Source organism: Bos javanicus, chromosome 9 (genome assembly GCF_032452875.1).
Source record: "Bos javanicus breed banteng chromosome 9, ARS-OSU_banteng_1.0, whole genome shotgun sequence".
Classification (NCBI taxonomy): domain Eukaryota; kingdom Metazoa; phylum Chordata; class Mammalia; order Artiodactyla; family Bovidae; genus Bos; species Bos javanicus.
In genome coordinates this window covers 86,586,331-86,609,441 of record NC_083876.1, presented here as the reverse complement: position 1 = coordinate 86,609,441, position 23,111 = coordinate 86,586,331, and the positions used below count along the sequence as shown (strand labels likewise).

At 36.3% G+C, this 23,111-nt stretch overlaps 1 protein-coding gene across 4 annotated transcripts in view; it reads right to left on the bottom strand.

The window, feature by feature from the left end:
* Positions 1-6,351: 6,351 nt before the first annotated feature.
* The window catches only part of TAB2 (TGF-beta activated kinase 1 (MAP3K7) binding protein 2), an 84,685-nt gene continuing 67,925 nt past the window's right edge, over positions 6,352-23,111 (bottom strand). For 2 of the 4 annotated variants that reach the window (XM_061428255.1, XM_061428256.1), the window contains 4 exons: positions 13,442-13,602; positions 13,136-13,229; positions 11,750-11,830; positions 6,352-8,389 (listed from right to left, as the gene is read on the bottom strand). In XM_061428255.1, coding sequence (XP_061284239.1) covers positions 8,247-8,389; positions 11,750-11,830; positions 13,136-13,229; positions 13,442-13,602 — 479 coding nt within the window. In that variant the 3' untranslated portion in view covers positions 6,352-8,246. Of the gene's footprint in view, positions 8,390-11,749; positions 11,831-13,135; positions 13,230-13,441; positions 13,603-19,670; positions 22,438-23,111 lie in introns of those variants that run through there. The other 2 variants (XM_061428257.1, XM_061428258.1) reach the window with 2 other exon arrangements.

Below are 23,111 nucleotides of genomic sequence, written 5' to 3'. Positions count from 1 at the left end.
ACTCAAAAAGTCAATGTGATCCCTATCAAATTACCAATGGCATTTTTCACGGAACTAGAATAAAACATTTCACAATGCATGTGGAAACATAAAAGATCCTGGAATAGCCAAAGCCATCTTAAGAAAGAAGAATAGAGCTGGAGGAATCAACCTTCCTGACTTCAGATTGTACTACAAAAAGTCATCAAGACAGTACGGTTCTGACACAAAAACAGAAACACAGACAAATGGAACAAGATACAAAGCCCAGAAATAAACCCACGCACATATAGTTACTTCATTTTTGACACAGGGGGCAAGAATATACAATGGGGTAAAGACAGCCTCTTCAATAAATGGTGCTGGCAAAACTGGACAGCTACATGTAAAAGAATGAAATTAGAGCACTTCCTAACTATACACAAAGATAAACTCAAAATGGATTAAAGACCTAAATGCAAGACCAGAAACTATAAATCTCTTAGAGGAAAACATAGGCAGAACAGTCGATGACATAAATCAAAGCAAGATGCTCTATGACCCACCTCCTAGAGTAATGGAAATAAAAACAAAAGTAAACAAGTGGGACCTGATTAAACTTAAAAGCTTTTGCACAGCAAAGGAAACTAGAAACAAGGTGAAAAGACAATGCTTAGAATGGGAGAAAATAATAGCAAATGAAACAACTGACAAAGAATTAATTTCAAAAAAAAAACAAGTAGCTCATACAACTCAATACCAGAAAAACAAACAACCCAATCAAAAAGTGGAATAAGACCTAAATAGAGATTTCTCCAAAGAAGACATACAGATGGCTAACAAACACATGAAAAGATGCTCAACATTGCTCATTATTAGAGAAATGCCCATCAAAACTGCAATGAGATATCACCTTACATCGGTCAGAATGGGCATCATCAAAAAGTCTACAAACAATAAAAGCTGGAGAGGGTGTGGAGAAAAGGAAATGCTCTTGCACTCTTGGTGGGAATGTAAATCGATATAGCCACTATGGAAGACAGTTTGGAGATTCCTTAAAATCTAGGAATAAAACCACTATATGACCCAGCAATCCTACTCCTAGGCATATACCCTGAGGAAACCCATACTGAAAAAGACACATGTATCCCATCATTCATTGCAGCACTATTTACGATAGTTAGAACATGGAAGCAACCTAGATGTCCACTGACAGATGAATGGATAAAGAAGTTGTGGTATGTATACACAATGGAATATTCAGTTCAGTTCAGTCACTCAGTCATGTCCTACTCTTTGCGACCCCATGAATCGCAGCATGCCAGGCCTCCCTGTCCATCACCAACTCCTGGAGTTCACCCAAACTCATATGCATCAAGTCGGTGATGCCATCCAGCCATCTCATCCTCTGTCGTCCCCTTCTCCTCCTGCCCCCAATCCCTCCCAGCATCAGCGTCTTTTCTAATGAGTCAACTCTTCGCATGAGGTGGCCAAAGTACTGGAGTTTCAGACTCAGCCTCAATCCTTCCAATGAACACCCAGGACTGATCTCCTTTAGGATGGACTGGTTGGATTTCCTTGCAGTCCAAGGGACTCTCAGAGTCTTTTCCAAATTTCCACAGTTCAAAAGCATCAATTCTTTGGCGCTCAGCTTTCTTCACAGTCCAACTCTCACATCCATACATGACCACTGGAAAAACCATAGCCTTGACTAGATGGACCTTTGTTGGCAAAGTAATATCTCTGCTTTTTAATATGCTATCTAGGTTGGTCATAACTTTCCTTCCAAGGAGTAAGCGTCTTTTAATTTCATACTCAGCCATAAAAAGGAACACATTTGAATCTGTTCTAATGAGGTGGATGAATCTAGAACCTATCATACAGAGTGAAGTAAGTCAGAAAGAGAAAGATAAATATCATATTTTAATGCATATATACAGAATCTAGAAAAATGTTGCTGAAGAATTTATTTACAGGGCAGCAATGGAGAAACAGACATAGAGAATAGACTTATGGACATGGGGAGAGGAGAGGAGAGGGTGAGATGTATGGAGAGTAACATGGAAACTTACATTACCATATGTAAAATAGATAGCCAATGGGAATATGCTATATGGCTCAGGAAACTCAAACAGGGGCTCTGTATCAATCTAGAGGGGTGGGATGGGGTGGGAGATGGGAGAAAGGTTCAAAAGGGGGTGGATATATGTATACCTATGGCTGATTCATGTTTGAGGTTTGACAGAAACAACAAAATTCTGTAAAGCAATTATCCTTCAATAAAAAAATAAATTAAAAAAATCAGAAAACAAAAACTCAAAATGGTAGTAATTTTGAATTCAAGTTGATTCACGTCATAAAATGCACACATTTCACGGCATCCATCACACAGGTAGTGTCTTGGTTATACACGCACTAGTCACAAATCCACACCTAGTCCCTGCTCTCTGGTATTGTTCCTTTAGTTAAAAGTCTGCCTTTCCATCCCTCTCTTGGGAAAGGGGAAGACAGTTATCACACATTTTACATTCAACTTTTGTCTTTTCTAGACCAATTTTCCCAGAAAAATATTCTCCCTTGTTCCTCTCTGCTTCAATAGTTAGTTCAAAAAAAATTGATCCTTGTTATGTTTAAGTCACGCAAACATCTTTATCTAAGAAAAGACAAAATTAAAGCTCCAAAGTGAAATCAGAGGTAACAGAACCAGGAGACTCAATTTCAAATGCCAAATTTCTGAAGGTTCCAGAATATCCAGAGGTCTCGACTTCTCCATTGTCTTCCAGAAATGCATGTTGAGAGTTGAAACGTTCTCACTTCACTTGGTCCTCAAGGATCATTATCACCATCAATTACTGACTTCTCATGCAGAGCAGCATTGACTGTGTGGACCCAAAGGGGGTATGTCACAATACCTACTGTCAGTATGTAAATGGAGAGGTCAAAGCAGCAAAGAACGCCATGTGGGCAGAAAATTGTACAAGTGTTACGAGAAGGTGTAGTTTGGAAAGTTCTCTTAGCCTTGACTCTTGACCTGATGCTTTAATGGTTGAACTTAGGTAAGACTGGGGAAATGGGATGGACAAAACTACATAGTGGGGCGGGGGGAAATGCAAGATCTATTACGGTAAGTGGTTAGGCCGGCTGAGTTGTAAAGCGTATTCAATTGGAAAGTAAAATCATCCTGATAAGACTACACAATCTTTCAAGTCAGCCCAGTTAGCAATGGGAAATAGTTGATATTTCTGAAGAGAACATGGATAGGACGTTTTCTCTTTATTCTAGCTGCAGTGTGCAAGGTAAGAGGAAGCTGGACGCGGAACCACTTAGATCAGTGTGAAAGGCGTGAGCCTACCAGGAACTAGTTGGTGGTTTCTCAGGTGGGAGTGTTGTTTTTTCCTTTTTAAAATCTCTGGAAAACACCTCCCCAGTGAAGATACTGCAGTATTTATTTAGTGTGCTATGAGGATCAATAAACATTTTTGGAATGTGGATCGGTAAGTTGTAATGGTTCTATTATTTAAGTCGTCTCTTGCTATCCTCCTGACCCAATACCAAAATCTGTGGATGTTCAAGACCCTTATTTAAAAAGGCATAGTATTTGGTATGTCTGAAGTCATCTCTGATTCTTACAATACCTCATACAATATAAATAGTTGCTGACACACAATAAATTCAAGTTCTGATTTCTGGAACTTTTTTCCTGAGTATTTTTGATCTATGGTTGCTTAAATCTGAAGATGTAGAACCTGTAGGTATGGAGTGCTGAGTGCAGTTGCGATCAAAGGAAGGGTGTATTCCTACCCTCAGAAAATGGGTGGGAAAGGGGGTAAAGAAGGGGATCTGTTTAGTGTAGCTAGAATGAAGTGGACTTTGGGTCAATTCTAGGGTTAAAACAAATATGCAGATGTGCAAACACTGGACTAAGTCCTTTGAAGAAAGTATTTATTTTCCCGGAGAAATAATTTGTTATTCTCCATCATAAAAAGTACATTCTTTAGAGAGCTGGACATGTATAAACAGACTTGATCTTCAGGTCAGCCTTGAAACGTCTGCAAACCAATAAATCTTTTGACATTAAAAGAGGGACAGAATTCAATCACAGTGACTGAAATACCAAACTCTGAAAGATTGAGATGTTCTGAGGCCAACTCAAAGAAATAAATAAGTCAAATTACCATTCTGTTCGTTAATACTGTTGAGAAAAATGTTTCAAAACCCATTCATACAGAAACGTAACCCACTGCTTTAGGATAATCCGGTTCCTAGTGAGAGAAGAGGTTGGCTCTGGTGGACTCACATTAAGCCCCTCAACACCCCTGTGAGGAGCGTTTAACATTAATATAATCTTCCTTTAACAAGATAAGGAGTGAAAAGCAAGTAACTATCCCAGGATCACAGAGTAAATCCAGGGAGATGCCCAGTTGGATCGCAGCTGTCCCAAATCTTTAAGACTTGAGGAGGTCTAGCTGTGGAACAAGGTGGCAGGATTAAGAAAGCAATTGCTTTCCCTTCTTAAATAACTAAGTAAATAAACGAACTATTATACTGTTAACACAGCAATGCTATTTTTGAATCTATAACATAGAAAAAACTTAATAGTTGCGAAGACAATGCATAACCAAGCATTTTTAATGATTAACTACACTCCCTGGGAAAAAAAAAGACAAGAAAAACAAAAAACACCAAACAGCCTAGTACATATTGAGGGGGGAAATCCAATTTAACAAATACAAAGCTACAAAATTATGCTTTCTTTAGAGGAAGTCTTTTCTCTCATTTGCCTAGTTATATTTTCAGATGGAAACAACAAAAATGAAATCGCAACCCTGAATCACTTTATCTTCAAGTAAAATGGATATAATTATAGCTTCTAAAAACTAGAGCCACAATAAAACATGCTCACTTGTCATGGAGAAATGGAAGTATTTTGTAATATTATGTGTAAAACTATACTAATACCTAGCAAGCATATATTAAATCTGGAATGGCCTTTGGTGCCACTGCAGACTTATTTTCTAAGGCAGCATGGCCATCTTCAATTACTCACAGGTTATTGTATCTTTTACCATTTATTTCTTAAACAATCATTGTTCACTATAATTGCCTATCAACATTAAACTGGGATACAGGAAACTGATGAAATGTCAGTTAACTTTGCTATTTATACATGCTTTGATTACATTACAAATTTAAAGCTAAGAGCTAATACAGTTTTGGGCTATCATAGATATGATTTTATGCACAATTTCAGTTCTCCAGTATAAAGTCAATTAACATTATGCTGTAACTTGATCCTTCTTGATCATTTAAAAAAATGGAAAATTTAAAAGAAAAATGAATTTTCGTTTTTCTACAAAAATTCTCAATATGCATCTTCTTTGTATAATGTACTAGCTATGATAGTAGATACTGGCCAATATTTTGTTAAAAATAAAAGCTTTCCTGAGAGGGCCAGTTTACATGAGCTGCTAACTGCCCACCTACCTTTTAAAAATAAAGAATGTCAGCACCCACATATGATCAGCAATGAGAAGTGAAGTCCATTTTTCCATCTGAGGCTCATAGGACCTGTAATTCTATTTCACTGCAATAATTCTTGAAGGTGGTCTCTAGACCTCATGTTCCCTGGCAAAGAATATATATGTCCTACTAGGTTTAAAAGACCAACAACGGCAGACAAAGTTAGCTGCTCAGTCCTGTGCAACTCTTTTGAGACACCCATGGACTGTAGCCTGCCAGGTTCCTCTGTCCATGGGATTCTCCAGGCAAGAATACCGGAGTGGGTAGCCATTCCCTTCTCCAGGGGATCTTCCTGACCCAAGGATCGAACCCGGGCCTCCTGCATTGCAGGTAAATTCTTTACCGTCTGAGCCACCAGGGAAGCCATGGCAGGGCTTAGTTATGTCATAATGAGATCAGCAAGCGCTACTTGGCTCTTTTTCAAGCTCAGAAAAACTGAGTCATAAGTTTTTGAAAATTCTTAAAGGTTCTCTTTCAGAGAAGTACTGCCATCTTCAGAACATACACACAGTGTGAAAGAGCAAATATGAACTAAGCGGCTTACTCAGGCTAAACGGCCCAAGAAATCACACTTCAACAATGGGGCAAACTTAAAAACCAGAACTCCATGAGAAATCAAAGAATAAAGCTATAATAAACTTTGAAAAGAGGGATATTCATTTCTCTGGCTTAGCTGAAACATGGTTGCTTTCATTAGTTAAAAAGAAGCCTGGGGAAATTGATACGAATAATCTGAGAACTGCCGTGGAATGCCATGATGTCAGGAGGAGACTCTGGAGGTTGAGTTTCCTCTGATTTCTATTAACTATCAAACGTTCTGCTGGGGTATAATTTACCTCCTGTCCCACAAAACTTTAAGAACAAGTCACAAAATCCATGTTAGAATATAAGTTTTTTAATTTTTATAAATAACTTATCTGTTACAAAGATAGTTTACCCAGCTAAATCACAAAACCATCAACTCAAGATATCCAAATTACGTTTTATTAATAAAACAAGTAAAAACTGATTTATCAATCTTCACATAGAACTGCAGATGAAGCTGAAAAACAAGGCCTATTTTAAAACAAAATGCATCAAATGTAAGGGCTTTGGGTTTCTCATCTAATTAACTAGGATTGTCATAGTTCTTCTCATATACAAGATGCAAAGCCTGGAAGTTAAGGCTCTGACATTCATATAGAATCACGTGTAATTATCTTGCTTATTTAAAAAATATTCATTTGCAAACATTTACAGTGGGTGCCAGTCTACATTATCTCCCATCTTTTGCTACATTTCAGCACTTCCCTTAATCCCATTCTAAGCACTGATATATAATTTCATAATTGTTTTTTTTAAATGCATAGTTATTTTTTCCTTGATTTCATTTCGTTATATACATTCCTGATCATCTGAATATTTATTTTCCTTATAAAAATATATCATCAAAATAAAGAGATGCTTGAGGTTGCTTCAGTGTTCAAGTTTGCTTGTTTTTCTTTTTTCCAGCTTTTCTTCAGTTGTCCTAAATGCAACTAGCCTTGTTTTATAAATATACACGATACTGCCACCAAGTCAGGTTTAGAAATGGACTGCCCCAACAGTAAAGCGTTTAAATTTCTCTCCAAAAAAAGGCTCTTGGTTTTGAAACTGTACTTTCCCAATAGTAATCTCCTGTGGAAGTTCTGTGGGACACAAGGCAGATAAAGCAAGCTTAACCTTGTTGCTGTCAGTGGGTTAAAAATACCTTTTGTTTTAAGCTTCCCTGTGGAAGATAAAACACCATGTTGTGTTACCCACCACTAAAGGCAGTATATAGTGTGACCTATAGACATAAGTCTTGTAATATTTTCTGCAATTCACTGTGCAGCATCTGTATGTCTTCACAGAACATTGGTACTCATGAGGGCAAGTACAGAATAAGTAGAGGAAAGTTATTTTGTGCATAGTTTCATTTCATTAATGCTTTTTTATTTTGAAGGCAATGCTTCTCTCATGTAAGGCTTAAAAAGGGACATGATAGTACTTAATCACTAAAAGGAAAAAAGAAAATTAGTTAACAAAAGACTATTACACTATACATATAGAAATATAAGAAAATAATAAGGAAGAAAAGAAATCACTTAAAGCAAACTTGAGAGCTCTGTACAGTAGGAAAAGCTTTGGGGTATTTCACTCCATGTTTGTACAGACAATGCTGCTGCTCTCCTTTCATCTTTAGACCCTAGATGCTGGCTTCACAGAGTGGAGACGTTTTCAGGGAAGACAAAGACAAGGCCAAGAGTACCACAGATACGTGAAGTTCTTCCCCTTTCCACTGGCACTACACAGCAGCAAACAGTTTTTAAATAGTTAAACCTTGTTGCTTTTCTTCATGTTTGTAGTGTTTCACCGAAAGCTTAAAAAAAAAAAAAAAAGCCATCATTCTATTCCTTCCTCCTGTCAAAATTCAGTAGTGACATGAGGGAAAAAAGTACTGGGAACACCTAGGTATTAATATGTTGAGAATTATCCATGATGGGCTACTGGTAACACTGTACATGGTTAGGCAGTGGGCAACCAAGTCTTTCAGCAGATTACCTTTCATGTGATGAATTTCAACTGCCCATGACATTAGACTGAGGTATTATTAGCTCTGTGGGTTGACATTTAACATTAGCACAACACCATCTTGTCACACCTTCAATTTTACAAAATCCTATGTAGCAGTGAAACTTTTCCCCTGATGACAGACTGGTTTCTTGAATTTCAGATGTGGATTTAGAGAAGATACAGGGCCTCCTGGCTCACAAATGCCTTGGCATCTCACACTGTTCGCAACGGATTAAGGCTGGATGGTTCAAAAAAGTACAGGCAGCACAACTCCACTGAGCCCCTTCATCATCTTCTGTGTCTTGAGTCTTTGGTGTTTTGATGGTGGACCTTTGATCTGCAAGGAAGCAAAAGAATTACTTTAGAAGCAAATTCAGTCACAAATTACTAGCAACTATAAACACCATGGGGCTTTCCTCATAGCTCCGTCAGTTAAGCACTAGCACCACACAGCATGAAACAGCCTGTTAATCAAATGAAGCATCTGGCTGAAACTGACCCACATGCTTGATCCTCACAACCTGCATCTATCAGGCCAGCACATCTCTGCTGGGGAATAGCAACATGGACATGACTCAATCACCTCAATGTCTCCTCAGATGGGAAAAGAGCATCATTTCCCCCAGTTTATAGCAGGAGAAAAGGGAAATCAACTCATATGGTCACTAATAGCCAAGATTACCATAATGTCACCTAAGAATGTGAAAAGGTATCCAACTACAATGCAGTACGCTAGTGCATTTCCGTCTCATTCAAGTTTGAGTTTCATTTCTCACTGATGTAGTAGTTATGTTTCTGATTTCTATCATGAATGGAAGTGTTTATTAAATGTTCTCCATCTGCTAAAAATCTAAAATTGAACAATACGTACTAATTTCTAAAATCTTACTTAACTAAATGTCAACAACAGACTTGGAGAAGCAAATTAGTATAAAATTTTATCAGACTTCATTTCTCATGTTATTTGAAAACGTATTTGTTATGGAACACTAGAAAGACTACCAGCTCCAGAGTCATGAGAATGGAGTTCTATTCATGGTTCTGCTATTAACTCCTAATTTCTTTGCTCTGTGATCTTAGATAATCATGTTTCCTCTACATCTAGTCTTTCTTTCTTATAAAACAATCACTGCAGTTTTATGAGGTCAATGTTCTAAATGTTTGATTGTACAGAGGTATCTTAAATATAAGAAATATATTCCTCCATGGTTGTGTCAAAGATGAAATTACATTTATAAAACTACTTTTTTGGGGGAGCGAGGTATCTTTGTAATTTAAAATAGGATTTAAATAGGATCAAGCATAAAGTAGAATTCCTATAAATTATTTTGGGGAGGTTTGAGCATGCACTATTGGGTCTTTCCAGTCACAGTTTATGATTTGTAGTTTACAAATTATATTAAAAATGTATATTAATTTGCAAATTCTACCTATTCCACCAAGCTGGTAAGTAAATGATATCTTTTCTGCTATTTTAAAAGACAAACTGATACACAGTGGATAAAAATATAGGAAGTCAAGTTTCTGTAACAAATTCAAAATAATTAAGTGATGGTACTTTGTTTAGTGGCACTTTATTTAGTGTTTGGTCTTAAGGTTAATATTTTATTGCAAAATTCCCACTTTAGGCATGGGAATTTTTAGGCATCACCATGATTTTGGCACATGCATGAGCACCATGAAAGTATTATTTATATAGTAATTTTCTTTAAGTTGAATAGCTTTAAAACAAATATCTAGGGAACTTTGCTGGTGATCCAGTGGCTAAGACTCTGCACTCTCAATGCAGGGGGCCCAGGTTCACTCCCTGGTCAGGGAACTAGATCCCACATGCCACAGCTAAGACCTAGCACAGCCAAACAAATAAATACATATTAAAAAATTATCTATTTAAGGTTTATCTAGGTAAAAATATTTTAAAAATCAAGGGTCTGACAATACGAATTAGCATCCACCTAAAACTCAAAAATGAACAGTTTAAAAAAGTTCGACTTTTTACCATCTACAATTATTCCACAATTTTCTAGAACAACTGTTTTAATCTGGGGATAATCCAGTCTACTTATTAGAATTTTGGTCTTACTAAGGTTAGAAAACATTCCAATCTGGCACATTTTTAGTAAAACCTTGTCTATCCTTTTTGTTAACTACAAAGGTTTTTTAGGAGGGCTAATCAATCTGTATTAACACGTCATTCTATTACTAAGTGCCAGGATTATCTTCAATATTTAAATATCTAAGGTAATCAAATAGAGGACCTAATTTTTTTCAAAATGAAAAAAATCTCCAATGGTTTTCTTGCAACTGCACAAAATCTTCTGGTCCTTCAAATTATGACTCTTTATTATTAGTGGTATTTGGAAACTAAGTAACCACCAGAATCGAGAAAAGAGGAAGTTATTTAGGGTGCACAGTATGAGATGACTTGTGATGGCCACACTTTATTTTAGCTGTTAAAAAATCCACATTGCAAAGCAGAACTGATTTTAAGAACTAAGTAAAACCTCTCTAAGTGAAACAAGTAACTCCCTATTTTAGCCTTAAGGCAAAAATGACTAATTCTTTATTTCTCTAAAAATATCCAGTACACGAGCACTTATCTTTTGTGAAAAGCTTTTTAAGTTTTTTTTTCCCTTACTTTTTATCATGAAAAATTTCAAATACACACAAAAGTAGTGAAAACAGTGAAATAAACTCTCAGCCCTTATGCTGCCTCAACAACTGTCAAGACAAACGTTATTTCATTTATACCCCATCTCCCTCTTACCCATAACACATAAGTACTGAATTACATGGAAACAAAACAGGATCTTTTTATATGAGAATTTTTAGTTTTTGAAAGAGAATAAAAAGATTAAGGCAACTCATTCAGAGTCTAAAATATCCATTTTGCTTATTTTAAGGAGCTAGGCTATACCACTGCTTTCCTTATTCCTTTATTCAATTAACATCCAATGTCTGAACATTTGCTTACTTACGTACTGTGTCAAATGCCCAATCTCACTTTTGCTCCTCTGTACTAAGACTTCATTACATTCCAGCAAAAAATACAGCTAGGCCTAATTGAATTATAACTGAATAAAAACTAAGGAGTGGAGAGAACAGGATACTGAGTGAGAATATGAAAATTCTTGTAACAAACCAAAGATTGTTCCCATTTCTACATATTTTTTAATGCCTGGAGTAAAAAACCCACACAAATGTTTCAACATTTCTTAGTTTGGTATGTACATAATTTGTATCAATGACATAAAAATGACAGGTAATAATTAAAAAAAACATTTATCTGAAATTCAGAGAATTCTGATTATAGAGAACTATGCATAAACTATATAGGACAGAATACTTAATGAAAAATAAACTTTCCTAAGGTGTCTTCCTTAATGTTTGTCTAAAATTTCAAAGAATACAAGTTTTTATACCTGGTGATTTTTTTTTTTTGCCAAGATTTGCTATTCTGGGAGTATACAATGAATCCTAAGGACATGCATATTACTTTTAAAGGGCTAAGTACATTACATTTTTGAACTCTCTCAATTCCCAGCATGTTAAGTGAAAATAAGTATCTTCCTAGTGAATCCATCCAAGAATGCCAAAGTTGGAAGTACTTCTAGAGTGGAAGGCTGCTAAGAATAAAATTTTCTAAAATCTTGTTTTTCAAAACGCAACAGTTTTCACACCTACTGGATACACTAACCTTTGGGTTTTGGTGGCACAGGGCCTACAAATCCAATATTGTCATAAAAGTTATGAATAGCACTGGGATTGAAATGTGGTCCTGAAATATATAAAAAGAAGTATATCAATGTTTATAGCTCAAAAAAATTAAAAAGATTTTTAAAAAGCAAATATTTTCTTTCTTAAAAAAAATCAGTTAAATAGAAAAAACACTTTTCTTTTATTTCACACCTCTAATCTCCAATTACATGAAAGGATTTCAAAGACAGCTGAAATAGGTGTAATATATTGATAGTACCCATAACAGAAGTCCAACCTGTAAACTGAGGAAGAAGTTACATTAATGCAAGACAGTAAAAGAATTAGAACAGATCCCTGTTGCATGTGACAAGATAACTTAAAATTTGACAATGTAAAATATAATTTTAACATGGTCTTAAGCAACTAAATAGCTTGGCCTCAAGTAAGTATAAAAACCTGAACTAATATAATGTGATGCTTCAGATTTTAAACAAAAGGAACAAGTTCAAAGATTACATTTTCTGGACTAGCACCAATTTTTTCTCTCCAAGTTAAATTATGGCATTTTCTATGACTGTTTCAAGAGAAACAGCTTACTTACTAAAAGAAAATAAAATGAATCATCTTCCAGTTTAATGGATTTTGGCACACACTAAGAAGTGTGACTATGGGCTTATTTTTTGGCTTCTTCCCTTTCCTGTCTTTTTCATTTTATATATTTCTATTATTTCCAAACTTTAGAATTAGGTTTAAGTTATAAACATTCTTTTTAGTTGTCTATGGAACACTTTTTATTCACTCATGTACTGTGCCAAATGCCCCAATCTTATTTTACTCCACAATAAGCAATCATTGCTGGTCAATAACAGTTTAAATACCATAAACTATCATTTTCCTAAAAATATTGTATGTCGTATTTTAATTTTCTTCTCTATGTCATCAATTAAGTAAGTGCCATTAGAGTGGGGATGCCTTTTCACCATGTTCTTAAAAGCGTAATTCTTCAAAGGTAGAAGGAAAAAAGGGAAACAGGAAAAAGGAATATGAGTATATATATTACAATCTTAATAAACACTGTAACAGATTATATTAATACATAACAGCAATACTTTTGACAATATAGCCAGACATACTAATCACTGTCTTCCCTTAACGTATGACTAAAGGGGATTTGAAGGCTATTAAACGTATCAAATTACTCCTCAACCAAATGTACAGCTTTGGAGGGAAGAGTGGCAAGTAAGAGAAAGTAAGAATCTCAGCAGCACTATATGGCTCCAAATCAAATCTGAAACAAGATTACAATTGAAAGTCTGTTTTCAGCCACAGGAAGAGCTGATAAATTAACACAAAGAATTTCAGCTGAATATGCATTGAACTTTACCTCGGGCTTGAAAAAGATCAATTTCTTTGGTTAAGCAGTCAATGTCAATCTGGAGCTGTCTATTACAACTTCTCAACTGCTGCATTTCTTCGAGCTGAAAAATAATTCCAGGTGAGGATCTACATCGAACTCTTGTGTTATTAGTTAAGAAGGAGTCAAGTTTTGCAGGGGGAGGTAAGGATAGAAAAACAAGTGTGAATTAAGAGCATTTCTAGAAAAGTAGGTCAAGCTTTTATACTGATGACAGGTTGCCTATTCTCATGTTCAAGCATAGCAGTTACAACAGTTACAGAAAGAAAGACTTACTGAAGGTATTTGGGATATGGAATTTGATCTTTTCAGACGCCTTCGAGTTAGATTATTTTCCATTTCATTGACCTCAGATTTTAGTTTATCCAGCTTTTTCTTTTGAATCTCAAGTTCTCTTTGAAGCCGTTCCATTCTGGCCTTCTGGTGTACCAAAAGAGCTGCAATACATATTAGTATATATGAAGATCCACCCAGTTTAGTCAATTAACCTTTAAACAACCTTGGGAAAACAAAACAGATAACTATTTCTGTGACAAACAAGAGGCTCCGAAGAATCTCAAAGATAACACTAAAACAAAGTATTGTGTGCTAAATATTTAAAATTTCAGAATTTTTAACTTTAGAGAATCATTTTATTTTTGACTTGAGAATCATTTAAGCATATAAACAACTTAATGGGAATGTGGGTTAGGTTAAATCCATTTGGATGTATGCAATAAATAAAAGTGATTGATTTCGATCCACATGAATGTTAACATTAAACTGCTCAAACTGCAAATCAAAAACAAAATCATTTAGATAAACCAAATACATTTTCTTATATTCCAATTATATTTTGTGAAAACATTTTCCTAAGATTTTTTTAAAAAAGAAAATAAGCAATCAATCTTGTCACATGAATGATGAACTGCTTGGGAAACCTTAGTAAACCATAAAAATTGGTATATATGATTTTGCCACTTCTGGACAAAACGAGTTTGACTTTTTAGGATATTGTACTGGTGATGAAGATAACTGAATTTACTATTAAATGGAGGCTTGGGATGACTCTACCACAAGAAAACAAGCTGATTTGAGAAAGTGTATTTTTCATTTCTAAAAATGAAAAATAGCAATTAAAAAAGTCAAGTCGATTAAACAGATTAGATTAATGCTAAATAGTCACCATCAATCAAACTAAAATTTCCAAGAAGCTAAAAAAGAAGGAAAAGGCTATATATATTCAGGCCATTCAGTCCAGCCATGTATTATAGAATCTGAATTAGGGTGTGGGGTGTGGGGAAGCTAGTTAGGCTCAAGTGCTTTAAAATTAACTTTAAATGGTAGATAATTTTTCCCAACAATACAATTGTTGTATTATATATTGTTGTATAATACAATTCACAGGTATCTCCCTCTGTAATTCTCCTTTAGGGGAATATGTCTCATATTTAAAAGTTTTAAAAATCATGACTAATTCTTGGTATCTTATCTCTCATCTTAATATATATTCTAAAAACGCAGGGAGGTGTTTTGGAGGTACACGTGTTCCTGATAGAAAACTCACTGTCTCTTTGTATATCCATAACCACCCCAGGCTTGCTTTGTCAGACCTTTTATTAATTTGGTTTATTTTACTTGAATTGAAAAGTTTTATGCCTCTATTTCCAAAACATAAGAATTGTGCATTAAGGTTTATTTTATTCTCTTAAAAGAAGATGAGGAGTGGATCATTAATTTCTGAGTGGGACAGTAAGAGGAGAAAGACAGAGGCATGAAATGAGAATGAAGAGCAAGGCAAAGGAAAACTATAAGAATATAACATACTTTCCTTCATTTCTAAACTCTGATGATCTACCAATGAGTCTCAAATGCCATCAGTAAGACATTTGTTCAAATTAATGATTATTTAAAAGCAGTATTTCTTAAAAATTAATGGAGATCATCTCCCTAAAAGCTTTTCCCTAAATATGCAAAACAAAAAAAACTTTAAAAAACGCATTTATTTAGTGGTTCTAACGATTAAGTGATAATTTATATTTGTACTGAGTTAGAAAATAAGACATGCATTTGTGATATTATTCAATATTACATGAGAAGAAGGGATAAGAATAGATTTTCTGAGAAACTGATTTATACGGTAAGGGCAAAGAGAGAACCTCTGAGTGAGGAATTACTGTTAACAATTAGCTCTAGGCTGGTGATTTCCTTGAAGTAACCAGCAGAAGCAAATGCAAACTGCTCTGGCAACCTACTTCCAGTATGGAGGGACACCTACTATGGAATCCAAAACGGAAAAATCCTCAATGAAGAGAAGCTCTCAGCAGAAAAGTATGACCGAACAAGAAAACCATCTACCATGAGAATCAACAGCCCGAGAGGAGCCCCCTAAAACCTGGTTATATAACAACTTCAAAGAAGCTATGGAAATACCTGTTTAAGATGATTATAATGATTATAGAAGAATATAACAAATAAGACACCATGAATAAGTTTTGGAGAAGTACCATAAACAACCTCTAGAAATGGAAAATAGCCATTGAAACAGTCAACCAAATACATTAAACTGTAGATTACACATAGTCAAAGACATATTTAGTGACCCAAGAGATAAATCTAAGAGTATTCTCAAAATGCACACAGATAAAGTGATGGGACACATAAAAAGAGGGGTTAAAAGATCTTAAATAAATATAAAAAGGAGTTCTAGAAGGAGACAATAGAGGATATGGCAAAATTTGAAGAGAAACCTGAAGAAATGAAATAATATTTCAGAAGCTAATGGAATAACTAATTCACTTAATCAAATTACTGGAGTAGGGATGAATAGATAAAGTTGGAGGATTTTACAAACCATGGACTGCTCCTAAAGAAAGAACTACTAAAGATGTTTTTTTTGATACGGAGGACATTAATATAAGAGGAAGGAACAAGATAATGAACGTGAAAAAAAAAGTTCTAACTCTTAAAGGAAAAAGACCATGGTAGTGGGTGGGGAGGCAAAGACTGTTCAAAAGAGAGTAAAACTAAAATATTAGAGAAGAATAACAAGAAATTGGAAATACGAAAATTAGATGAAAAGCATTCTAAGGCTTTAAAAGTGTTTATAAAGAATATTCTTAGTTCAGTTTAGTTCAGTTGCTCAGTCGTGTCTGACTCTTTGCAACTCCATGGACTGCAGCATGCCAGGCTTCCTTGTCCATCACCAACTCCCGCAGCTTGCTCAAACTCATGTCCATTGAGTCAGTGATGCCATCCAACCATCTCATCCTCTGTCATCCCCTTCTCTTCCTGCCCTCAATTTTTCCCAGTATAAGGGTCTTTTCCAATGAGTCAGTTCTTCACGTCAGGTGGCCAAAGTATTGGAGTTTCAGCTTCAGCATCAGTCCTTCCAATGAACACCCAGGACTGGTCTCCTTTAGGATGGACTGGTTGGATCTCCTTGCAGTCCAAGGGACTCTCAAGAGTCTCCAACACCACAGTTAAAAAGCATCAATTCTTTGGCACTCAGCTTTCTTTATACTCTCATATCCATATATGACTACTGGAAAAACCCCATGGAGAACCCCATGAACAGTAATGAAAAGAATATTCTCAAGTGTTGCTAAACCAAATATACATGTTAATATCTAGGGATAAAGATGAAGAGTATACAAGCTAAATATAGTTTCTAAAAGAACAAAAGGATAGAATTGATTAAACTTAGCAGGAAAGGAGGAAAGTGGAAAGAACTAGAACACAAATAATTCCAAATATATCAGTAATCATAACTGTAATCTAATTAAATGAACCTGTTTAGATATAAAAGATCTACAGCTGCATTGCTGTTTTCTAAAAACACTTAAAATGTAATTTGCTAATCCATTCTTTTAATATATTGACAGCCTATGTCAGGATTGTTGTAGCCACTCAGGAAATCAACGAACAAGAAAGGTAAAAATCCCTACCCTGCTGGAGCTTGGAGATACGGGTGTGTGTGTCCCAAGAACAAAGCTCTAAAAAAGGGGTCAGCAAATTATGGCTAAAGGGCCCAATCTGGCCATTGCCTGTTTTGTGAACAAAGTTTTACTAGAATATAGCCACGCTCACTTGTTTACCTATTGTCTATGTCTGTTTTTGTTACAACTGAAACCTCGTGGCTTGTAAAATTCCACATAATTTAGTACTTGGCTGTTTATCAGATCATGTGAAGAATGAATAATTGGGGACCCATCACAGCTCAGAAAGGTTGAAAATCAAAGGACTAAAGTAAAGTAATACTTAGTACTCTAGGCAGCACTCTAAAAGATACAAAGTAAGAGCAGCCAACTGCTAGAGATATTTGAAGACTGTAAGGAACTAAAAAGGCCAACAACAAAACCCAGACCTAGCTCCACTCCTGCCTAAACTGACTTAACCCTTCACACAGGAAAACCCTTCCTGACAGGAAAAAAGGTATTCTGGTTTCTGGATGTAAAGGTCTCAGTCTCTTCTGTTTTTTTACATATAATTTTTGGCATTCAATAATAATAAAAGAAAAAAGTAACAACACACAGGAAAGTGAGAGAAAAATTCAACGAATCACCAAGAGGGAAAGCAGTCAATGGAACCATATTCAAAGATGACCCAGATGCTGGAAGTAGCAGGCAGGAAATTGCAAAATAACTATGATTGAAGCTTCCTAGGTGGTACAGTGGTAAAGAATCCATCTGCTAACAGGAGACGCCAGAGACTTGGGTTTGATTCCTGGGTCAGGAAGATCTCCTGGAGAAGGAAATGGCAACCCACTCCAGTATTCTTGCCCGAGGAAAATCCCCTGGACAGAGGAGCCTGGCAGGTCCCAAAGAAATGGACACGACCGAGTGACAGAACATACACACAACGTGTTGAAAGAGTCAGGTAAAAAGATGAACATGTAGGAATTGATGGACAATCTGAGAGGAGAGATGGAAATTATTAAAGAAGAGTCAAATATTGGAAATAAAATATGGTATCAGAGATAAAGAATTCTTTCAACATGCTTACCAGCACGCTGGATACAGAAGAATCAGTGAACCTGAAGACAGAGATTACTTCAATTGAACACAAAGAAAAAGAGGGAAGAAGAACAAAGCATCCAAGAGGTGACAGGCAATATGTGTCTATAATATACATGTAACTGGTGAAACAAATGGAAAAACAGTAAGGCGTATTTGAGGATAATGGCTAAATGGTTTCCAAAATTAATGAAAGACAATAAACCACAGATCCAAGAAGCCCAGGGATCTCCAAGTAATATCAAAACAAAACCAAACCTAGACATATAATAAGACTGCTTAAAAAACAAAGACACAGAGGAAATCTTGAAGGCGGATAGAGACACTTTAAAACTGATATACTAGGCAAATACAACACTGAAATAAAGCCAGTGTAATAATACTCTTCAGGAAAAAAGCTGAGCTAGAGAAGGTCAATATTCAGTTCAGTTCAGTTGCTCAGTTGTGTCCGATTCTGCGACTCCATGGACTGCAGCATGCCAGGCCTCCCTGTCCATCACCGACTCCCGGAGTTTACTCAACTCTTGTCCATTGAGTTGGTGATGCCATCCAACCATCTCATCCTCTGTTGTCCCCTTCTACTGCCTTCAATCTTTCCCAGCATCAGGGTCTTTTCAAATGAGTCAGTTCTTCGCATCAGGGGGCCAAAGAACTGGAGTTTTCTCTTCAGCATCAGTCCTTCCAATGAATATTCAGGACTGATCTCCTTTAGGATGGACTGGTTGGATCTCCTTGCAGTACAAGGCACTCTCAAGAGTCTTCTCCAGCACTACAATTCACAAGCATCAGTTTTTCGGCGCTCAGCTTTCTTTACAGTCCAGCTCTCACATCCATACATGACTACCATCTAGCTTTGACTAGACGGACATTTGTTGGCAAAGTAATGTCTCTGCTTTTTAATATGCTGTCTAGGTTGGTCATAACTGTTCTTCCAAAGAGCAAGCGTCGTTTAATTTCATGGCTGCAGTCACCTTCTGCAGTGATTTTGGAGCCCCCAAAATAAAGTCTGTCACTGTTTCCACTGTTTCTCCATCTACTTACCATGAAGTGATGGGACCAGATGCCATGATCTTAGTTTTCTGAATGTTGAGCTTTAAGCTTTTAAGCTTTTTCACTCTCCTCTTTTACTTTCACTAAGAGGCTCTTTAGTTCTTTGCTTTCTGCCGTAAGTGTGGTGTTATCTGTGTATCTGAGGTTACTGATATTTCTTCCAGCAGTCTTGATTCCAGCTATGTTTCATCCAGTCCAGCATTTCTCATGATGTACTCTGCATATAAGTTAAATAAGCAGGGTGACAATATACAGCCTTGACATACTCCTTTTCCTATTTGGAATCAGTCTGTTGCTCCATGTCCAGTTTTAACTACTTATTCTTGACCTGCAGTCTCAGAAGGGAGGTCAGGTGGTCTGGTATTCCCATCTCTTTCAGAATTTTCCACAGTTTACTGTGATCCATACAAAGGCTTTGGCATAGTCAATATAGCAAAAGTAGATGTTCTTCTGGAACTCTCTTGTTTTGTCTATGATCCAGTGGATGTTGGCAATTTGATCTCTGGTTCCTCTGCCTTTTCTAAATCCAGCTTGAACATCTGAAAGTTAACGGTTCATGTACTGCTGAAGCCTGGCTTAGAGAATTTTGAGCATTACTTTGCTAGTGTGTGAGATGAATGCAATTGTACAGTAGGTTGAACATTCTTTGGCACTGGCTTTTTTTGGTATTGGAAGGTCAATATTAGTAGGAGATAAAAAACTGATTAAGAAAAAGATATAGTAAGAGAGATGAAGGAGTCATAGTTACTGAAGGTATTATTATGGGGATGTTTTAAAGTTACAGAGTAAATACTTCAGAATGTTTCTTAAACAGAAAAAATACTACATCTTTGGGAATTCACAAAGGAGTTTTTGCAATGGCTGAAGATATGGCTTACCTTTGAGAATAAAGGTGAGATATCACCTATGACAGGCTGAAACTGTAAAGTAAACCCACTGTCTTAGAACTTATCTAAGAGATATTTCTTTTCAATGAAAACAAACTTGTGGAGCAGAGTTATGACTATATTAGAAATAACAATCTGCAGACTATTCAGGATCTTTTAAGTATGTCTGTTAATTACAAACAAACTAAAAAATGCTCTGGAAATAGTCTAAGAGAGACATGATCTCAATTTCTCTAGTAGGTGCCTGGATTTTTATGTGTCTAGTTCACTTTCCAATTGTGGCTTGGGAGTTTTAGATAGGAGTCTGAGAAAGATGAATTACAAAGTAGTGTCAAGCTGAATTTATAAAAATCACTGAAAATTCATCTAAAGCTAAACTTTTTCTCCAGTTGTGGTTTTGTCTACAATTTTAATCTTCACTGTACAAAATATTACACAATACAGATTCATTAAGAAACATTATTAATAATATTCATAATAAAGAAGAATGATTATAATGCTTCCTTATAAAGACACTTTTGCTTTGATCAGTCTCTCCTAAATGAAGGAGTTGGGTATTGACTGTTTGGGGAGAAAAAATATGACAATTATACTTCCAGCATCCAAAAGAAACAGACAGCTTGGAAACAGAAAGGGTGACAAAGTGACGGCTGCAGTTATAGGCTAAGACTAGAACATTTCACCTCTGTTACAGAAAAGACTGTGAACAGGAATCTGAGGAAATCCCTTAGATTGGCTTTTTGGTTTTTTTCTCCCCTTTGTTTTGGCATACAACGAAACTGCTATAAACAAAATAATATCAACCACACCTACAGATGAATGGGGTTCATGCACAATGTCGTGATATGTACTTGTAAAGAAAGAGGGGTGATCTGTTAAACAGACTCCAGTGGGTAAGCTAAGGAAAAAATCCTTTCCTGTCAATTATTTACATTTAGACTAATATGGACTTTAAAAGTCAAATACAAAGAATCAATTATATTAGAGAGGATTTCCAGTTAAAGGTGACTGAAAGGAAAGTGAAAATGAAACTTGTTGTGTCTGACTCTTTGTGACCCCATGGACTATACAGTCCATGGAATTCTCCAGGCCAGAATACTGGAGTAGGTAGCCCTTCCCTTCTCCAGGGGATCTCCCCAACCCAGGGATCAAACCCAGGTCTTCCACATTGCAGGTGTGGATTCTTCACCAGCTGAGCCACAATATTCTGCCTTTTGAAACCTCATGAAAATAACAGAGGAATAAAATGGATAGAATCCAACAAAGGTAAACAATAGGAAGAAGGTAATTAGTGGCAAGAGATTTCAACAAGTTCCTGGAAGACTGAATGTAGATGAAATGGAATAGACTAATGGAGGACGGAGAAAGCTACAGTCTCATAGACAAGGAGGGTACTGCAAAGAGGCAGATAATTTGCCATGCAGAAACCTAAAAGAGGCTCCTGGAGAATGCAAGTAAATAACAGAAGGCAGAAGTGAGGGACGGACCAGAAAAGGGGGCTTAATTACAAGTCTCTGAATAGAATAGGCAACCTCTCCCCATCCCATGGAATCTTAAGCACAGCATGCTTAAGCATAAGCAACCTAAAGACCTAAAGACTTTTTAGGTTGCTGACACTACAGAAAGGTGGCTCTTTGATATGTTAATTCTACCAAGGAAATAAGGGATATACTTAATGCTCCATATAGTGATTTCTTTTTTTCCAAACTATCTAACCTGCCTTTTTAAATAGACAAAAAAGGAGGAGGAATAACAGAAAAATATACTCAGTACTTTTAAAATCTTCTTTCAGTCAAAGTTAAGTTTTAGTAAAGTTTTAAGCTTACAACTCCCTCTGGTGGTTGATAAATAAACATGTAGAATCTCTATAAACTAGTAGAATCTCTTTAGAGAGAGAGACTCAAAATTAAAATTGGTAGCACGTACTGGAGAAGGCAATGGCACCCCACTCCAGTACTTTTGCCTGGAAAATCCCATGGATGGAGGAGCCTGGTAGGCTGCAGTCCATGGGGTCGCTAAGAGTTGGACACGACTGAGCGACTTCACTTTCACTTTTCCCTTTCATGCATTGGAGAAGGAAATGGCAACCCACTCCAGCGTTCTTGCCTGGAGAATCCCAGGGACGGGGGAGCCTGGTGGGCTGCCATCTATGGGGTCGCACAGAGTCAGACACGACTGAAGCGACTTAGCAGCAGCAGCAGCAGCAGCAGCAGCAGCATGTACTGAGGCAGTCATCCGTGTTCTTCATCAAATACTTCTGGCTCTCTGCTTTCCAGGTATATAGCAGATATGCGCCTCCTCATCCTCTCTGAATTAGGGGTGGTATGTGGACTTGTTCTTTCTAAACAGTAACACGTGTCGGGGCAGAAAATCAAGGAGTCAGAGTTAATTTGCTGTATACCCTCTGTCTTGCCTGAACAATCATGGAAGCACAGAGATGGAGCTTCCCTTAACCTGGGTACCTGAGTGAGGGTGATGTAGAACAGAGCCCACCAGCTAATCTATTTGTCAAGTGAGCTAGAAATAAACCTTTGTTGTTTAAAGACACAGTTTGTTAATAGCAGCATAACCAAGCCTAAATGATACATGTATCAAAATTTAAAAAATACAATATCCTTTGACACAGCAGTTTCCTACTCCTGGTAATCTCTTCTGCCAACATACCTGGGTGTGGTTAAAATTTTCATGCATAACATTTTTATTGAAGCAGTTTGTAAAAACAAGACCCTAAGATTTATCAAAAAAGGAGTGATTAGAGATTATGGTACAAAATATGATGTAGTCATTTTTAAAAGAAGCAGATCTGCAATTCCTGACTTGGAATACTCTCAAAGAGACAAAAACAAAAGCTCTTATAAAAAGAGAAAGTAAACTATGTTTCACTTGTATTGAAAATGTATAAATATATGTATGCTTCATATACAATTTCAATTTCTAGAAGAATACAAAATGAACTGTGAATAGTTACTGGTTGTCTCTGGTGTGGAGAACTTTTCATTATAAATCCTTTTGGTT